Below are 18,376 nucleotides of genomic sequence, written 5' to 3'. Positions count from 1 at the left end.
ACACTATGACTTATTTATTCTTCAATGGGGGAACAAATCTAAGAAAATCACTTGAAAAGCCACAAGAGTGAGCTTTTTTATTTTTATTTATTTGAGTATTACCCTGGTACCCACCAGCCAGGGGTATTATCAGGGGCCCCACTGCTTGTTTCCAGCCTCCAATCTGCCTCATTATGAACAGCGGTGGCAACAGCGACACCTACAGGTCATACAAGCGCAACAATAAAATATATACACATTTTTATTCAATGTTTAATTATATTATAATTTAATAAAAATTTTAAAATGTCATAAAAATATTTTATAAAAGACTGAATTAGAATTTTTTTCTCTGAATTCTCAAAACTGCTGTCCATTTGTCTGTTTGTCTTTTAAATGACATGACCTGTGCTGACTAAATCTAAATAACAGGGAACGCTGTGAGCTTTACCAAACTTGACAAATATTTGAATCCATTGGTAATTTTCCCATATCTAAATATATCCAAGGCAGGTAACCTGTGTCCCCCCCCAGCAGCTGTGCCGCTATAGCACTTGCATTTCCTCAACAACGGAAGAGACCACAGGTTGCACAAATCTCCAACCTACAACTCTACGTGGTCTCCTTGTTCCACCGACACCTTCTGAGGGAAGGTCTCTGTCCAGAATCTGAGCCTGTTTCTCTTTAGCCTCGTAGCTGCTTTCTGCTCTAAGCTGATTGCAAGGTACCCTTCATCTCCGTCATATGCCGGCCACTGTACCAGGTCAGGTCCATTGGGGTTCCTGCGGGTGATGAGAATATCAGTGGATGTTGCATTGTAACTAAATACACAGTCTGTCTGTCTATCTAAAGAGAGAAAACATAAGGCAAGCTCCTTACCCAGATCGTGCAAAGTTAGCCCAGTATTTCATCATTGTTCTGCTTAAAACCTCTTCTTCCTCTGTGAACTCACCTCGGGAGAGCAGCAGGGGTATGAGAATCAGTGTATTTGTGTAAGGATTATTGTTTTATATTGTAATCAGTGATCATAGAAGACAAACTTAGGAGGCGAAAGTCATTAATCTGGGGTGAAAATATTCAATCAGCATCAGTCAGGCCCTGTGTTTGCCATCAGTCCATTCAATGAAATAGATTTAATGACGTCACACAAAGCCTAATGGTGGCTACACATGAGACGATAAAAAAATCGTCATCGACGGGACCCGGCGGCAGGGCTGGCATCGGCATGTGCATACACAGTTGCCGGCGGCGACGAGCAACGACGGGGGGGGGGGGGGGGCATGCTGCATTTGGCAGCATGGCATCGCTAGCGACAGCCTCAGATATTTTTGCATGTCCAAAAGATCTGAGACTGTCCCTAGCACGCATTGGCATTGTCATCGTTCATGCACACGGAACGATTTGAACGATTGGACGTTCCCATCGATCGGGAACGCCCACATCGTTTGTCAACTCTATCCGTGTGTATGCACCTTAAGCAAGGGTGTAACATTAAATGACCTACTTTTATATACATGTTCTCCTGTCGAGAATGGAGCGCCACTCACAAAGATGAGCTCATCGCTGTGGTCTGCTTTCACAAAGTCCGGCTTTGTGTCATGGAATAACGAGGGGCGGTGCTGGAATTCGTAGATGAACACAGGATGCCCGGCGTCTAGCGTGTAAAAGGTATAAGGAACAGTACATATAGTATACTGTAATACAGGACATTCACTTCTCTCCTGCCCTAGATCCCGCGCTACAATTCTCATTTACCATAATGATACATGACCTCCTCAGCAAGTTTATGATGAGCTGTACACTGGTGTATTTATAATGGGTGCAGTGTGTGTGGTGCGTACTTACCCTCTGGCGTCCTGTGGCGCAGCAGCACCGTTGCAGAACTCACTTGGGGGCCCCTAACGAAGCCTGCACACTGTAGCTACCTCTTACCTCTGTGATAGTTAGCAGTCTTCAGGGCTGGTATAACAAACACCAAATCGCCACACAAATCCACAAACCGGTCTCGTATTTCGTGAGGGTCAGTTGTGTCACCAAAGTATTCCTCCATCACCAGCGACATAAAGTTGAAAACAAAATTCTGCAAAATTGACAAAGAGAACACTCAGGAACCAATTAACTTCTAGTAAGTAAATCACAAAAGTGACAAGGCCTACTACCAGGGGCGCAACTAGAACAATGAAGGCCCCATAGCAAAAGATCCCCCATAATTGTCAGTACAATGTCCCGTAGGGGAATAAGAGAGAGAAGTGAGGAGCGTGAGAGAGAAATAACGAGTGTGTCAGGGGAAGAGAGAGAGAGAGAAAGGGAGAGAGGAGCAAGAAAGAAGGAGAGAGAGGGGTAAGGGAGGGAGAGAGGGTTTCATGAAAATGGAGGGAATAAGAGAGAGAAAGGAGTAAGTGAGAGTGTGTCAGGGTGAAAGAGAGAAATAGGGGTGATAGGGGTAGAGAGAGAGAGGTCATCAGGGAGAGAGAGGGTGTTTGAGGGAGTGAGTGTCAGTGTATGAAATATACAAAGAATATATTTTCTGTATTATACTAATGATTATTATAGTCAAAACTCGGGAGTAAAAAGGGGAGTTGCCCCCCCCCCCCCCCCCCCCCCCCCCCCCCAATTCCTGCCAATCTTTTCTGCACATTTGTTCAAAACTCGACAAATTTTGTGCAGTATATACTGCTGCACCTGTGTATAATGCCCACATGAACCATCCCTTTGGGCTTATATACTACGAGTAAATCTGGCTCTGGTACTAGCCAGTGCCTCCCCAACCATTTACCTCACCACACGTCACTGCTAGAGGAAGGGTTTGGCTGCGGGAGGGGAGGGTTAGGGTAAGGCACTAGGGGAAGGGTTGGGGTAAGGCACTAGGGGGAGGGTTAGGCTGCGGAGGGGTTAGTTTTAGGCACTAAGAGGAGGCTTAGGCTGAGGGATGGATGGGTTAGGAACTAGGGTGAGGGTTAGGGTTAGGCATTAGGTTGAGGGTTAGGCTGTGGTAGGGGAAGGGGAGGGTTAGGCACTGGGGGAGAGTGAGGTTAGGCACTAAGGGAAGGGTTAGGCTGTGGTAGGAAAGGGCTAGTAGTTAGGATTAATGGCACTCACTGCCAGAAGCGCCGCAGGAACCACCGGAAGTCATCATGATGTCACCACCAGACCCAGAAAACAACACTGGAGCTGCCTGATATGTTGACATTCATGAATGTTGAAATGATGACTGTCAACAAAATAAACCAGTCCCGCAGCAGACCATGGTGCCAATTACAAGACTTGTGTGTCTTCCTAAGCCTCCTGTCCTTCCCCCCTTGGTAATATTTTTGTGCATTTCTCAGCTCTTTATAAGCAGGTCTTTAGATTTATGCCTTATTGAATACATATTGTAGCTATTTCATTATTTTTTTTGTTTTGCGAAAAGCAAGACTCTTACTAAGAGAGGAAGCCGACGAAAAGTTGCCACAACGGTGTCCATGTCCATCCCGTCAGCTAGTCCAGTTAGATTCAAGGTCTGGCTCAAAAACAGAGAGGATCAGTTAATTTACATTTCTCCTACAATACGACTTGTAGGAAACACATACCGACCTCTTACCCTTAGAATCATCCAACCAAATTCCTGTTCATTCACTCCAATCATAAAGGGGACAGGGCTGCCTCCATGTCCCGCCAATATCTCTTCCAGCGGTTTGGGTAAAATGACGCCGTCCACACAGATCGGAAAGGCAGGTATTGGCTATGTGAAAATAAATGAAAGCTACTTTTACTGGCAATCATAAATATTCACTATTGTATACATTATGCAGACTTGTAGGTGTTATTTAATAGCATGGAGCCATTCCTCAGTGATGCCATTCCCTTATTTTTCCCAGGTTTCGGGGGTTCGGAGTCTTTTCTCTGTCAAGAGCCACAGTGTACTGACTTATGATGCTGCTGGTATAGTGTTAATAAAGAAGTCTTATGTTCCAACTTTCATCACAACGTCATATTAAGAAGATAGTTGAGAATTTCACTTTACTTATGTCATGGGTGTGGCAGTCATTATATTTGTGGTTCGGTCAGTGGTTGACACCCTGAGGTGCCACGAATGACGAGGCTCTTGCAGGGGTGCAACAGACTGGGGGTCCAGGACCAAATCAAGTTATTTATGGTCAAAGTGATAGGCAAAACCAGTGCTAGTGGCTGCCAATCATAAAACATGTGGACAATCAGAAGTACAACCCTGTCCATCACCACATAACTGATCCTAAGGATGCCAGGTAGGCACAATTTCCTTAATTTAATGTTTTTCCAAATTCATCAATAAGAAGCCTTTGGCCTAATCTAGGGCACCTTAATTCAAGAAAGTTTAGGAACCAATGGGTTAGGTGTATGTTTGGTAACCACACTTACACCATTGCAGTGTTTCTGTTGTGGTGACCTCTTCATAGATGACACCTGCAGGCTTGTATCACGCTTCACCAATAAAAATATTTCCCGCCAAGCCCTGAACTTCTCAGTGAGACATCTGCTGCTTATTAAAGCGTTATGCTATCACTCTTATGGTATGTACACACGGTCAGATTTTTTCTTACGATTTTGACTATATAGTCAAAACTGTAAGAAAAGTTAGTGCAGATCACAAGGTGAAAGTCACCTTGCAATCCCGATTCGATGCCGAAGCGAGGTCCCGCGCTGTCGGCATCGCAAGAATAGATAGACAGTGCAGGCAAGTCAATTTTGACTATCTCTATAGAACAGATAGTCAAAATTGACACTTAGCCAAAATCGCACATAGGGGGTCATTCCGACCCGATCGCTCGCTGCAGTTTACCGCGGTGCGCTGGTGCATGCCCGTCGGCCTAAGGCTGTCGTTCCCTAGCGATTGCCTCTGCCTGAGAAATATGGGTATAAGCAAGAGGATGCTATGGATTGGTGGGTATAAGCAGGAGGAAGTTGAGAACTGATGGGGATTAAGCAGGAAGAAGCTAAGAAGTGATGGGTATAAGTAGGAAGATGTTGAGAAGTGATGGGTATAAGCAGGAGGATTCTGAGAAGTGATTGAAATAAGCAGGAAGAAGCTGAGGAGTGATGGGTATAAGCAGGAGGAATCTGAGAAGTGATGGGTATAAGCAGGAGGAAGTAGAGAAGTGATGGGTATGAGCAGGAGGAAGTAAAGAAGTGATGGGTAAAAGCAGGAGGAAGTTGAGAAGTGATGGGTATAAGCAGGAGGAAGAAGAGAAGTGATGGGTCTAAGCAGGAGGAAGTAGAGAAGTGATGGGTATAAGCAGGAGGAAGTAGAGAAGTGATAGGTATAAGCAGGAGGAAGTTGAGTAGTGATGGGTATAAGCAGGAGGAAGTAGAGAAGTGATGGGTATAAGCAGGAGGAAGGTGAGTAGTGATGGGTATAAGAAGGAGGAAATTGAGAAGTGATTGGTATAAGCAGGAGGAAACAGAGAAGTGATGGGTATAAGAAGAAGGAAGTTGAGAAGTGATGGGTATGAGCAGGATGATTCTGAGAAGTGATTGAAATAAGCAGGAGGAAGCTGAGGAGTGATGGGTATAAGCAGGAGGAAGCTGAGAAGTGATGGGTATAAGCAGGAGGAAGTTGAGAAGTGATGGGTATAAGCAGGAGGAATTTGAGAAGTGATGGGTATAAGCAGGAGGAAGTAGAGAAGTGATGGGTATGAGCAGGAGGAAGCTGAGAAGTGATGGGTATAAGCAGGAGGAAGAAGAGAAGTGATGGGTATAAGAAGGAGGAAGTTGAGAAGTGATGGGTATGAGCAGGAGGATTCTAAGAAGTGATTGAAATAAGCAGGAGGAAGCTGAGGAGTGATGGGTATAAGCAGGAGGAAGTTGAGAAGTGATGGGTATAAGCAGGAGGAATTTGAGAAGTGATGGGTATAAGCAGGACGAAGTAGAGAAGTGATGGGTATAAGCAGGAGGAATTTGAGAAGTGATGGGTATAAGCAGGAGGAAGCTGAGAAGTGATGGGTATAAGCAGGAGGAAGTCGAGAAGTGATGGGTATGAGCAGGAGGAAGTAAAGAAGTGATGGGTATAAGCAGGAGGAAGTTGAGAAGTGATGGGTATAAGCAGGAGGAAGTAGAGAAGTGATGTGTCTAAGCAGGAGGAAGTAGAGAAGTGATGGGTATAAGCAGGAGGAAGTAGAGAAGTGATGGATATAAGCAGGAGGAAGTAGAGAAGTGACGGGTCTAAGCAGGAGGAAGTAGAGAAGTGATGGGTCTAAGCAGGAGGAAGTTGAGAAGTGCTGGGTATAAGAAGGAGGAAGTTGAGAAGTGATGGGTATGAGCAGGATGATTCTGAGAAGTGATTGAAATAAGCAGGAGGAAGCTGAGGAGTGATGGGTATAAGCAGGAGGAAGCTGAGAAGTGATGGGTATAAGCAGGAGGAAGTTGAGAAGTGATGGGTATAAGCAGGAGGAATTTGAGAAGTGATGGGTATAAGCAGGAGGAAGTAGAGAAGTGATGGGTATGAGCAGGAGGAAGCTGAGAAGTGATGGGTATAAGCAGGAGGAAGAAGAGAAGTGATGGGTATAAGAAGGAGGAAGTTGAGAAGTGATGGGTATGAGCAGGAGGATTCTAAGAAGTGATTGAAATAAGCAGGAGGAAGCTGAGGAGTGATGGGTATAAGCAGGAGGAAGTTGAGAAGTGATGGGTATAAGCAGGAGGAATTTGAGAAGTGATGGGTATAAGCAGGACGAAGTAGAGAAGTGATGGGTATAAGCAGGAGGAATTTGAGAAGTGATGGGTATAAGCAGGAGGAAGCTGAGAAGTGATGGGTATAAGCAGGAGGAAGTCGAGAAGTGATGGGTATGAGCAGGAGGAAGTAAAGAAGTGATGGGTATAAGCAGGAGGAAGTTGAGAAGTGATGGGTATAAGCAGGAGGAAGTAGAGAAGTGATGTGTCTAAGCAGGAGGAAGTAGAGAAGTGATGGGTATAAGCAGGAGGAAGTAGAGAAGTGATGGATATTAGCAGGAGGAAGTAGAGAAGTGACGGGTCTAAGCAGGAGGAAGTAGAGAAGTGATGGGTCTAAGCAGGAGGAAGTTGAGAAGTGCTGGGTATAAGAAGGAGGAAGTTGAGAAGTGATTGGTATGAGCAGGAGGAAGCAGAGAACTGATGGAAGCAAGAGGAAGCTGAGAAATGGTGTGTATAAGCAAAGATGAAGCTGAGTAGTGATGGCCCTCTTAGATCCCCTCCTTCGTCTGTGTATGTCCTTCTATCCACCCCAGTCCACCTTCAGTCATAATTTATTTTTTCCATAAAATCCAAGACAAAATTAGGCCGTACTACAAGTCCATTATTGTGCAGGTCACTTCACTCCATCGTTGCATGGATATTGTTTCCATGGGATGTGTTCCTTGCTTATAATTGTAGCTGCACCCAAATGTATTTTCTGAGATTTATATATTATAAAAAAATATATAAATACAGTATAGAGAATTAGAGATGAGCGGGTTCGGTTCCTCTGAATCCGAACCCGCCCGAACTTCATGTTTTTTTTCACGGGTCCGAGCGACTCGGATCTTCCCGCCTTGCTCGGTTAACCCGAGCGCGCCCGAACGTCATCATCCCGCTGTCGGATTCTCGCGAGGCTCGGATTCTATCGCGAGACTCGGATTCTATATAAGGAGCCGCGCGTCGCCGCCATTTTCACACGTGCATTGAGAGTCATAGGGAGAGGACGTGGCTGGCGTCCTCTCCGTTTAGAGAAGAGAGAGAGACACAGTAGAGACGAGAGAGACACAGTAGTAGTAATTTTGGGGAGCATTATTAGGAGGAGTACTACTATACTACTATACTACTTGCTGAAGTGATATAGATTAGATAGTGTGACTGTAAGTGTATTGTATTATCTGACTTGTGGGGGAGACACTGACAGTGGGGAGCAGTTAGAGTCTGAGAGCAGGACTCAGGAGTACATATAACGTACAGTGCACACTTTTGCTGCCAGAGTCAGTGCCACACTGCCATTGTTGTGACCACACTGACCACCAGTATAATTAATAATATATTTTGTGATTGTCTGCTTAGGACTCGGAGTACTAGTTGCAAGTTGCAACGTGACCTAACCACCAGTTTAATAATCAATCACCACAAGTTTAATATATATATATATATATATATATATAATTGTATATAATATATATATATAATATATATATATATAATATTGTATACCACCTACCCGTGGTTTTTTTTTTTAATTCTTCTTTATACATACTACTATAGTAGCTTACTGTAGCAGTCTGCGGTGCTGCTGACCTGACAGTGTCCAGCAGGTCCGTCATCAGTCATTACATCATAAATATATATAGTACCTGTCCGGCTGCAGTACTAGTGATATTATATTGATTTCATCTCATTATCAATAATTTATCATCCAGTCTAGACTCTATATTAGCAGCAGACACAGTACGTTAGTCCACGGCTGTAGCTACCTCTGTGTCGGCACTCGGCAGTCCATCCATAATTGTATACCACCTACCCGTGGTTTTTTTTTTCTTTCTTCTTTGTACATACTACTATAGTATAGTAGCTTACTGTAGCAGTCTGCGGTGCTGCTGAGCTGACAGTGTCCAGCAGGTCCGTCATCAGTCATCATTACCTAATAAATATATTATCTACCTGTCCGGCTGCAGTACTAGTGATATTATATATACATACATATATATATTGATTTCATATCATTATCATCCAGTCTATATTAGCAGCAGACACAGTACGGTAGTCCACGGCTGTAGCTACCTCTGTGTCGGCACTCGGCAGTCCATCCATAATTGTATACCACCTACCCGTGTTTTTTTTTTTCTTTCTTCTTTGTACATACTACTATAGTATAGTAGCTTACTGTAGCAGTCTGCGGTGCTGCTGAGCTGACAGTGTCCAGCAGGTCCGTCATCAGTCATCATTACCTAATAAATATATTATCTACCTGTCCGGCTGCAGTACTAGTGATATTATATATACATACATATATATATTGATTTCATATCATTATCATCCAGTCTATATTAGCAGCAGACACAGTACGGTAGTCCACGGCTGTAGCTACCTCTGTGTCGGCACTCGGCAGTCCATCCATAATTGTATACCACCTACCCGTGTTTTTTTTTTCTTTCTTCTTTGTACATACTACTATAGTATAGTAGCTTACTGTAGCAGTCTGCGGTGCTGCTGAGCTGACAGTGTCCATCAGGTCCGTCATCAGTCATCATTACCTAATAAATATATTATCTACCTGTCCGGCTGCAGTACTAGTGATATTATATATACATACATATATATATTGATTTCATATCATTATCATCCAGTCTATATTAGCAGCAGACACAGTACGGTAGTCCACGGCTGTAGCTACCTCTGTGTCGGCACTCGGCAGTCCATCCATAATTGTATACCACCTACCCGTGGTTTTTTTTTTTCTTTCTTCTTTGTACATACTACTATAGTATAGTAGCTTACTGTAGCAGTCTGCGGTGCTGCTGAGCTGACAGTGTCCAGCAGGTCCGTCATCAGTCATCATTACCTAATAAATATATTATCTACCTGTCCGGCTGCAGTACTAGTGATATTATATATACATACATATATATATATTGATTTCATATCATTATCATCCAGTCTTTATTAGCAGCAGACACAGTACGGTAGTCCACGGCTGTAGCTACCTCTGTGTCGGCACTCGGCAGTCCATCCATAATTGTATACCACCTACCCGTGGTTTTTTTTTTTCTTTCTTTTTTGTACATACTACTATAGTATAGTAGCTTACTGTAGCAGTCTGCGGTGCTGCTGAGCTGACAGTGTCCATCAGGTCCGTCATCAGTCATTACATAATAAATATATATACCTGTCCGGCTGCAGTACTAGTGATATTATATTGATTTCATCTCATTATCATCCAGTCTATATTAGCAGCAGACACAGTACGGTAGTCCACGGCTGTAGCTACCTCTGTGTCGGCACTCGGCAGTCCATCCATAAGTATACTAGTATACATCCATCTCCATTGTTTACCTGAGGTGCCTTTTAGTTGTGCCTATTAAAATATGGAGAACAAAAATGTTGAGGTTCCAAAATTAGGGAAAGATCAAGATCCACTTCCACCTCGTGCTGAAGCTGCTGCCACTAGTCATGGCCCAGACGATGAAATGCCAGCAACGTCGTCTGCCAAGGCCGATGCCCAATGTCATAGTACAGAGCATGTAAAATCCAAAACACCAAATATCAGGAAAAAAAGGACTCCAAAATCTAAAGTAAAATTGTCGGAGGAGAAGCGTAAACTTGCCAATATGCCATTTACCACACGGAGTGGCAAGGAACGGCTGAGGCCCTGGCCTATGTTCATGGCTAGTGGTTCAGCTTCACATGAGGATGGAAGCACTCAGCCTCTCGCTAGAAAAATGAAAAGACTCAAGCTGGCAAAAGCAGTAGCACCGCAAAGAACTGTGCGTTCTTCGAAATCCCAAATCCACAAGGAGAGTCCAATTGTGTCGGTTGCGATGCCTGACCTTCCCAACACTGGACGTGAAGAGCATGCGCCTTCCACCATTTGCACGCCCCCCTGCAAGTGCTGGAAGGAGCACCCGCAGTCCAGTTCCTGATAGTCAGATTGAAGATGTCAGTGTTGAAGTACACCAGGATGAGGAGGATATGGGTGTTGCTGGCGCTGGGGAGGAAATTGACCAGGAGGATTCTGATGGTGAGGTGGTTTGTTTAAGTCAGGCACCCGGGGAGACACCTGTTGTCCGTGGGAGGAATATGGCAACTGACATGCCTGGTGAAAATACCAAAAAAATCAGCTCTTCGGTGTGGAAGTATTTCAACAGAAATGCGGACAACAGGTGTCAAGCCGTGTGTTGCCTTTGTCAAGCTGTAATAAGTAGGGGTAAGGACGTTAACCACCTCGGAACATCCTCCCTTATACGTCACCTGCAGCGCATTCATAATAAGTCAGTGACAAGTTCAAAAACTTTGGGTGACAGCGGAAGCAGTCCACTGACCAGTAAATACCTTCCTCTTGTAACCAAGCTCACGCAAACCACCCCACCAACTCCCTCAGTGTCAATTTCCTCCTTCCCCAGGAATGCCAATAGTCCTGCAGGCCATGTCACTGGCAATTCTGACGATTCCTCTCCTGCCTGGGATTCCTCCGATGCATCCTTGCGTGTAACGCCTACTGCTGCTGGCGCTGCTGTTGTTGCTGCTGGGAGTCGATGGTCATCCCAGAGGGGAAGTCGTAAGACCACTTTTACTACTTCCACCAAGCAATTGACTGTCCAACAGTCCTTTGCGAGGAAGATGAAATATCACAGCAGTCATCCTACTGCAAAGCGGATAACTGAGGCCTTGGCATCCTGGGTGGTGAGAAACGTGGTTCCGGTATCCATCATTACTGCAGAGCCAACTAGAGACTTGTTGGAGGTACTGTGTCCCCGGTACCAAATACCATCTAGGTTCCATTTCTCTAGGCAGGCGATACCGAAAATGTACACAGACCTCAGAAAAAGAGTCACCAGTGTCCTAAAAAATGCAGCTGTACCCAATGTCCACTTAACCACGGACATGTGGACAAGTGGAGCAGGGCAGGGTCAGGACTATATGACTGTGACAGCCCACTGGGTAGATGTATGGACTCCCGCCGCAAGAACAGCAGCGGCGGCACCAGTAGCAGCATCTCGCAAACGCCAACTGTTTCCTAGGCAGGCTACGCTTTGTATCACCGCTTTCCAGAATACGCACACAGCTGAAAACCTCTTACGGCAACTGAGGAAGATCATCGCGGAATGGCTTACCCCAATTGGACTCTCCTGTGGATTTGTGGCATCGGACAACGCCAGCAATATTGTGTGTGCATTAAATATGGGCAAATTCCAGCACGTCCCATGTTTTGCACATACCTTGAATTTGGTGGTGCGGAATTATTTAAAAAACGACAGGGGCGTGCAAGAGATGCTGTCGGTGGCCAGAAGAATTGCGGGACACTTTCGGCGTACAGGCACCAGGTACAGAAGACTGGAGCACCACCAAAAACTACTGAACCTGCCCTGCCATCATCTGAAGCAAGAAGTGGTAACGAGGTGGAATTCAACCCTCTATATGCTTCAGAGGTTGGAGGAGCAGCAAAAGGCCATTCAAGCCTATACAATTGAGCACGATATAGGAGGTGGAATGCACCTGTCTCAAGCGCAGTGGAGAATGATTTCAACGTTGTGCAAGGTTCTGATGCCCTTTGAACTTGCCACACGTGAAGTCAGTTCAGACACTGCCAGCCTGAGTCAGGTCATTCCCCTCATCAGGCTTTTGCAGAAGAAGCTGGAGACATTGAAGGAGGAGCTAACACGGAGCGATTCCGCTAGGCATGTGGGACTTGTGGATGGAGCCCTTAATTCGCTTAACAAGGATTCACGGGTGGTCAATCTGTTGAAATCAGAGCACTACATTTTGGCCACCGTGCTCGATCCTAGATTTAAAGCCTACCTTGGATCTCTCTTTCCGGCAGACACAAGTCTGCTGGGGTTGAAAGACCTGCTGGTGAGAAAATTGTCAAGTCAAGCGGAACGCGACCTGTCAACATCTCCTCCTTCACATTCTCCCGCAACTGGGGGTGCGAGGAAAAGGCTCAGAATTCCGAGCCCACCCGCTGGCGGTGATGCAGGGCAGTCTGGAGCGACCGCTGATGCTGACATCTGGTCCGGACTGAAGGACCTGACAACGATTACGGACATGTCGTCTACTGTCAGTGCATATGATTCTCTCAACATTGAAAGAATGGTGGAGGATTATATGAGTGACCGCATCCAAGTAGGCACGTCACACAGTCCGTGTTGAAATATGGACAACAGACTATGGTTTCGTTTATATGCATGTAGTTACCGTACAGGGGCAGCAGATGGCGCTGTATAGTTACAGAGATGTAGTGTTTGTCTGTTGCATATGTTATGTACTTGTTTGTTTTACCTCACATGTGTTATTCTAGAAGAGTCTCTGAGGGAGAAGGAGATAAGCTGATGATACTGAAACCTGTTGTATTGATCCTGCTATTTCAGTACTATATAAACAAGATATACATCTCAAGTCTCGTTCTGTCTGTATACAAGGTAACTCCTGAGGTAATACTTTATCTAAGGCTCCCCACTGCACACCTATGGTATCGATCCATCGCACTATACCAACAGGTTATGGGCCCAGACTGGAGTCTGTATAAGATAAAGTTTTCAGGAGTGCATCCCAAGCAGCATCCAGATCACGAGTCGCACTGCAAGTCCCAGCAGGCGCAGACAGCAGACTGTGTAACGCACAAGAAACAACCCAGGAGAACCTTGGAAAGAAAACTGTGAGTAAAACAAGTTTAATACCACAGAAGAATAGAGAGATCTATACAAGGAAGGGTTATGGCAAATTACACAGATCTCAGACTAACTGCAAGCAAGCTTTCTAATGAGAACTATCAAACATGGAAGTTTAAAGTAGAAATGCTATTAACCAGAGATGATTTATGGGATGTTATAAATGCAGACAGACCTGAAGGAGAGGATCAGCAGTGGATTAAGAAGGACAGACAGGCAAGAGCCACTATAAGTTTACTAGTGGAAGATGAACAGCTTATACACATAAGACAAGAGAGTACAGCTAAAGGCATGTGGTGTGCTTTGCAGAGAGTGCATGAAGGAGCAAGTTTGAACAGCAAACTATTCCTATTAAGAAAATTATATCAAATGAGATTTAATAAAGGCAAGACAATGCAAGAACACATCAGTGCACTACTAGAGATAACCATACAGCTCAGGTCAATGGGACAAGAAATCAAAAGCAACCACATAGTAACCATCCTCCTTTGCAGTTTACCAGATACATACAGTGCACTAATAAACGCACTAGAAATGAGACCTGAAGCAGAAATCACACTAGACTTTGTGAAGAACAGGCTCATAGAGGAGTATCAACGCAGAAAGGAGCTTACAGAGTGCAATACTGAAAGTGACACAGAGAAAGCACTTAAAATGGCGGACACTAAGCCACACACCAGGGAAACAAGAGCATGTTTCAGATGCAAGAAAGTGGGTCACCTGAAAAGAGATTGCACCATATGGAAGACAGAGCAGCACAAACCACCAGAAAGATTACACAAACAAAGAGCCAAAGCCACACTTACAGATACAGGAGCACACAAGTGGAATGGAACATTTAAAGCGACAGTAAACCAATTATCAGAAAAGTGGTATGTAGACTCAGGAGCGACTAGTCACATGACAAATAACAAGGACTTCTTTACTGAACTTGATTTGAACCATAAAGAAACAATCTACCTAGCAGATGGAACAAATATCATTGCAGAAGGGAAAGGGAATGGTCAATTCCTATGCTCCAAGGGTAATGGCAGCTATACAGAAATACCCGTAACAGATGTGCTATATGTTCCCAAGCTTGAGGGATGTCAAAGTCAGAAAAATGTCTCTATGCACGTTGCCATATTTGCACCGCACACTGGTCCGCGCTGCGCATGCGTACGCTCTCCCGTGAAGGCGCATACCCGCGATAGCGTGCACTCGCAGGCGCGGTATGCGTATTTACGGTAGAGTTTATGTAGTCGTAGCGTGCGACTCATTCGTTACATATTTTCACAATTAATGTAGTTTGTAGATCATGGTCCCCTTGATAGATTCTGAAAGTTTGGTTAAAATAGAAGGTCCCTGGTTAAAGGAATCCCTCTTTGTATCGTACGAAGGGTCTGACAGGAATCATACAGCAGTGTTTGGTACCCATCGGAAGAGTATTTAATTAGTAATATTCCGGTGTTGGTTTGGAGCGTATTAATCGCTCGTGCGAATAGTTATGGACATAAGAAGTTTATGTCCATTTCTATTATTTACACATACTCAGGTATGCGGCGGGAAACCCAGTTTCCCACCCATCTGAGCTGTTGGAAATCGTCACAGCCCACCTGTATGAATCACCCTATGACCTTTTGTTATGATGCAGGGCCGAATTCCTTCGGCCAATGGACAATGGGATTGTAGGACCAGGAGATTGCATTGTGTGTGGGGCATAAATAGGCAGGCCGACCACATCCAGCTCTCACTCTCTCATCAACGGTTATCTGCTGATAGCCGGGAGCTGGATATCGAGGCGCAGGCGATCATACCCTTTGTGCGTAAGTTTCTCTCCGTAATCATTGTCTTTCTGTGAGCCAATTTCTCTCATCTCTCTCTCTCTCTCTCTCTCTCTCTCTCTCTCCCTGTTCTGTTCTCTCATATCTCCCCTAGACTAGGCTAGTATTGTATTGTATTAGATAGTATTGTATTGTATTGCATTTAGGTCAGTGTAGTATTGTCTTTTTGTATTTATTGTTTAGTTCTGTGGTTAGGAAGTCTCTGTTATATTGTAGTGTATCATTTGTACTGTTATCCCCTTTTACAAATATATTAGATATAATACAGTTAATAGGCTTTGGAACCTAAACCAGTATCTGTGTATTTTCTATAGTATTAAGTGTTCACTTGAGCGTCGGTGACGCTCAAGCAGCTTTGTAGTTAGTCAGGTTACACAAGGTTGCACTTACACCCTGTATTCACATTAAGTTATTCTGTGTATTTCATTGGTATAAGGTTTAAACATTAAGGTATAGCGTTGTGAGCGTCTGCGCCGCTGGTGACCTCCTCGTGGTCTCGAGCGTATGCTACGCCATAGCGAATCATTACTCTAGTCATAGCCAATAACGTGTCCTGTGATCACTGGGCCGTGAGCGAACGTGACGCTTGAGCGTCTCGCCTACGGCTGAGCGATCGTTACGCAACTAGCGTACCATTACGGTACTTCTTAAGCAAACAGCGTACAGTGTTCTTAGACTTCATAAAGGGTTATAATTACGACAAAAGGAATTTAGCATTGTCAATTGGGGACTCGTCCTATCCTTCTCATATCTGCACTAGGTAGATCAGCAGACATTATCCCCCAGCAAAGGGTGGGAGGTTGTCTCCCAGTGCTGACGGGATAAGCGTCTGCTTCGCTTAGATAAAGAGTGCTGAAGGAATCCGGGAACCGGAAGTAAGAACAAAACGCTTGTGTCTTTAAAAAAAAAACTGTTTTATTTCTCTTCTGTCTTGCGTATACACGCACGCATACATTTATCTGCATTTCTTTTTTTTCAATTTCGTATATCACTATTCCTGTTTGCCAATTTTTATAGTTGATAGAAAGTGCTAAAAAGAGATTTGCTGTCATTTCATAGTAAAGGTAATAGTTCAAGTATAGAACAACACACGATCTGCCTGGGAGATAAGGCAGTCAGTGTGGATTGCGGTAGATGATCAGGGATCATTTACATTGATAAAAGTATATATTGTGTTACGGTGGATCTTTGCATTGCGTACACGTGTCGCTAACAAAGACTAGCGTACGCAATCCAAAAGGCAGACGCACGCAGCGTACATTACGCAACGTAGCGTCCGGTTACGCTCACGTAGCTCGTCACGAAAAGTTGAATTAGCGCAAAGGCGATAAGTAACGCACAGCGGTAGATAACGCGACGCGGTAAATAACGCAAATCTATTTTTGGAAAAATCTGAAATTTAGTTTAACAGATCCTGCTCCTAATTGGTAACACTGTTGGACTGAAGACAATTTCTGCGCAGAAATAGATATAGAAACAAAGTGTACATGTGTTGAGTGAGTGTGGTTTTGTATACATAAGTTTATACAACTTTAAGGTGGAACCAAAAGGAAAGCCGGGTACTCGTCAAGGGACATACGTGTAAGTGACATATACGGTGGCTAGGGAGGCATCCCTGGTTAAATAATATTTGAGCATTAGAGTATAGCGGACCATAAGGTAACAAGACCAGGAGGTCATAAGGTAACAAGACCAGGAGGTCATAAGGTAACAAGACCAGGAGGTCGTAAGGTAAAAGGTCCGCTATAAAAGTCCAGTGGCACAACGCCTGGGGTGTTGGTGCAGAACCCATATAGGCCATACAAGCTCTTGCTGAAGGAATCGCGGCCGGAAACATCGATTCCATTGATCTTTCAGTACATAACAAGTAGTGCTTGTGTACTGAACGATTGGACCACACGTAATTGTGTGCAGTAGTTAGTAATCTGACCTAATACCATTAGAGTAAAGTGGTCACAAACGCTATTTGTACATTCTGACGTGATTTGTGTAATTATTTATTTTTGGAAGGGAAGTTCGCTGGTCACTCAGGAACTATCTAACAACCCCACCTTTACTGGAAAGAGTAAGTGTCCTGCGGGTAACCCTCATATGTTCCAGTAAACTGAAGGTTCCATAGGGGCCCTGTATCGAGTACGCCAGCACCACGTCGGTGTGATCAGGTCGTATTGGTCGAGGTGGGCGAGTGAGTGGGGTACTCGGTAAACCGCCACCGCCGGCCTACTGTGGAGTAATTTGGTTGTCTGAAAAGGCTTGCTGAAAACCTTGATACAGAGATCCAAGGAGGACTAAGCAACACCTGCAGACTATGGGGGCCAGTTGCTCAGGTAGGGGGCGATCAACCCTGGTTCAGGTTGATTCTGTGAACCGACCAGTTGGGTCGGCACGATATGTAATGTGTGAAAAATATGGAAGTCACACCGAATCTTTATGTGATGAATGGGAGAGAATGACTGTACAAGACAGGGACAAATTCCCAAGAATAGGTAGCTTTAGTCCAGAAGTGTTACAAAATTTAAGGAGGAGGATATGTCTCGTAAAATCAGCAAAGAGACGAATTCAGCATCATGATTATTTACAGTTATGGCACCAGGAAGGTGAGATACAGAGAGGTTTGGCTCTGGCGGCAGGATCTGGGGCAGTCAGGAAGCTGATAGCCACAGCTCCTCCTCCACCATACATTGCAGGAGAGAAGTTGATTACGGAGAGAAACACACTGGGTTGTAAAACAAAAACTCTTAGTAACCTTGTAAATGTTAATGATGTTAACCAAATAACTCATGCAAGTATTAACCCGTGCAAGATGTACCCTGTTTTGAACCTTCCTCAGGAGTGTGATCAAGAAGACGATTCAGCAACAATTTCAGCTCTCTCTCTTGCAGCCACCATAGCAGAGACCACAGTAGGCACAGCGACACCCACGAGATTAGTGAAAGCCCCTAGCGGAGGGATAGGTGAGGTCGTGTCAACGGGTAAGTACGGCACCATGCACTACACTGAAACAATTGTACCACAACAAGCAGTAGAATCTACACAGGAAGAGGCTGTTAGAATTGCTCCTGTAAGGGTAATAGCAGTTCCCAATGGAAAAACAGATGTGTCTGGAGCCACTCCCATAAGGAACATTGCCATGTACACTCCATTTTCCAGAATGGAATTAAGAACAATAGTGTCCGAATTTCCTGACCCCAGGAAGGATTTAGTTGCTAGCCAAAAATACATCAGGGATCTAGGTAACAC

At 44.6% G+C, this 18,376-nt stretch overlaps 1 protein-coding gene across 1 annotated transcript in view; it reads right to left on the bottom strand.

Moving 5' to 3' along the window:
• Nucleotides 1-238: 238 nt before the first annotated feature.
• Nucleotides 239-18,376, bottom strand: part of LOC134969576 (fatty acyl-CoA hydrolase precursor, medium chain-like) — a 52,367-nt gene continuing 34,229 nt past the window's right edge. The window contains exons 8-13 of the mRNA XM_063945621.1: nucleotides 3,560-3,700; nucleotides 3,401-3,478; nucleotides 1,912-2,059; nucleotides 1,484-1,633; nucleotides 859-931; nucleotides 239-761 (exon numbers count right to left, since the gene is read on the bottom strand). Of these exons, the coding sequence (XP_063801691.1) occupies nucleotides 584-761; nucleotides 859-931; nucleotides 1,484-1,633; nucleotides 1,912-2,059; nucleotides 3,401-3,478; nucleotides 3,560-3,700 (768 nt within the window). The 3' untranslated portion in view covers nucleotides 239-583. The remainder of the gene's footprint in view (nucleotides 762-858; nucleotides 932-1,483; nucleotides 1,634-1,911; nucleotides 2,060-3,400; nucleotides 3,479-3,559; nucleotides 3,701-18,376) is intronic.

This window comes from Pseudophryne corroboree, chromosome 11 (genome assembly GCF_028390025.1).
Source record: "Pseudophryne corroboree isolate aPseCor3 chromosome 11, aPseCor3.hap2, whole genome shotgun sequence".
Taxonomy (NCBI): domain Eukaryota; kingdom Metazoa; phylum Chordata; class Amphibia; order Anura; family Myobatrachidae; genus Pseudophryne; species Pseudophryne corroboree.
The sequence above is the reverse complement of the archived record's forward strand: the minus strand, read 5'-3'. Positions and strand labels throughout refer to the sequence as shown.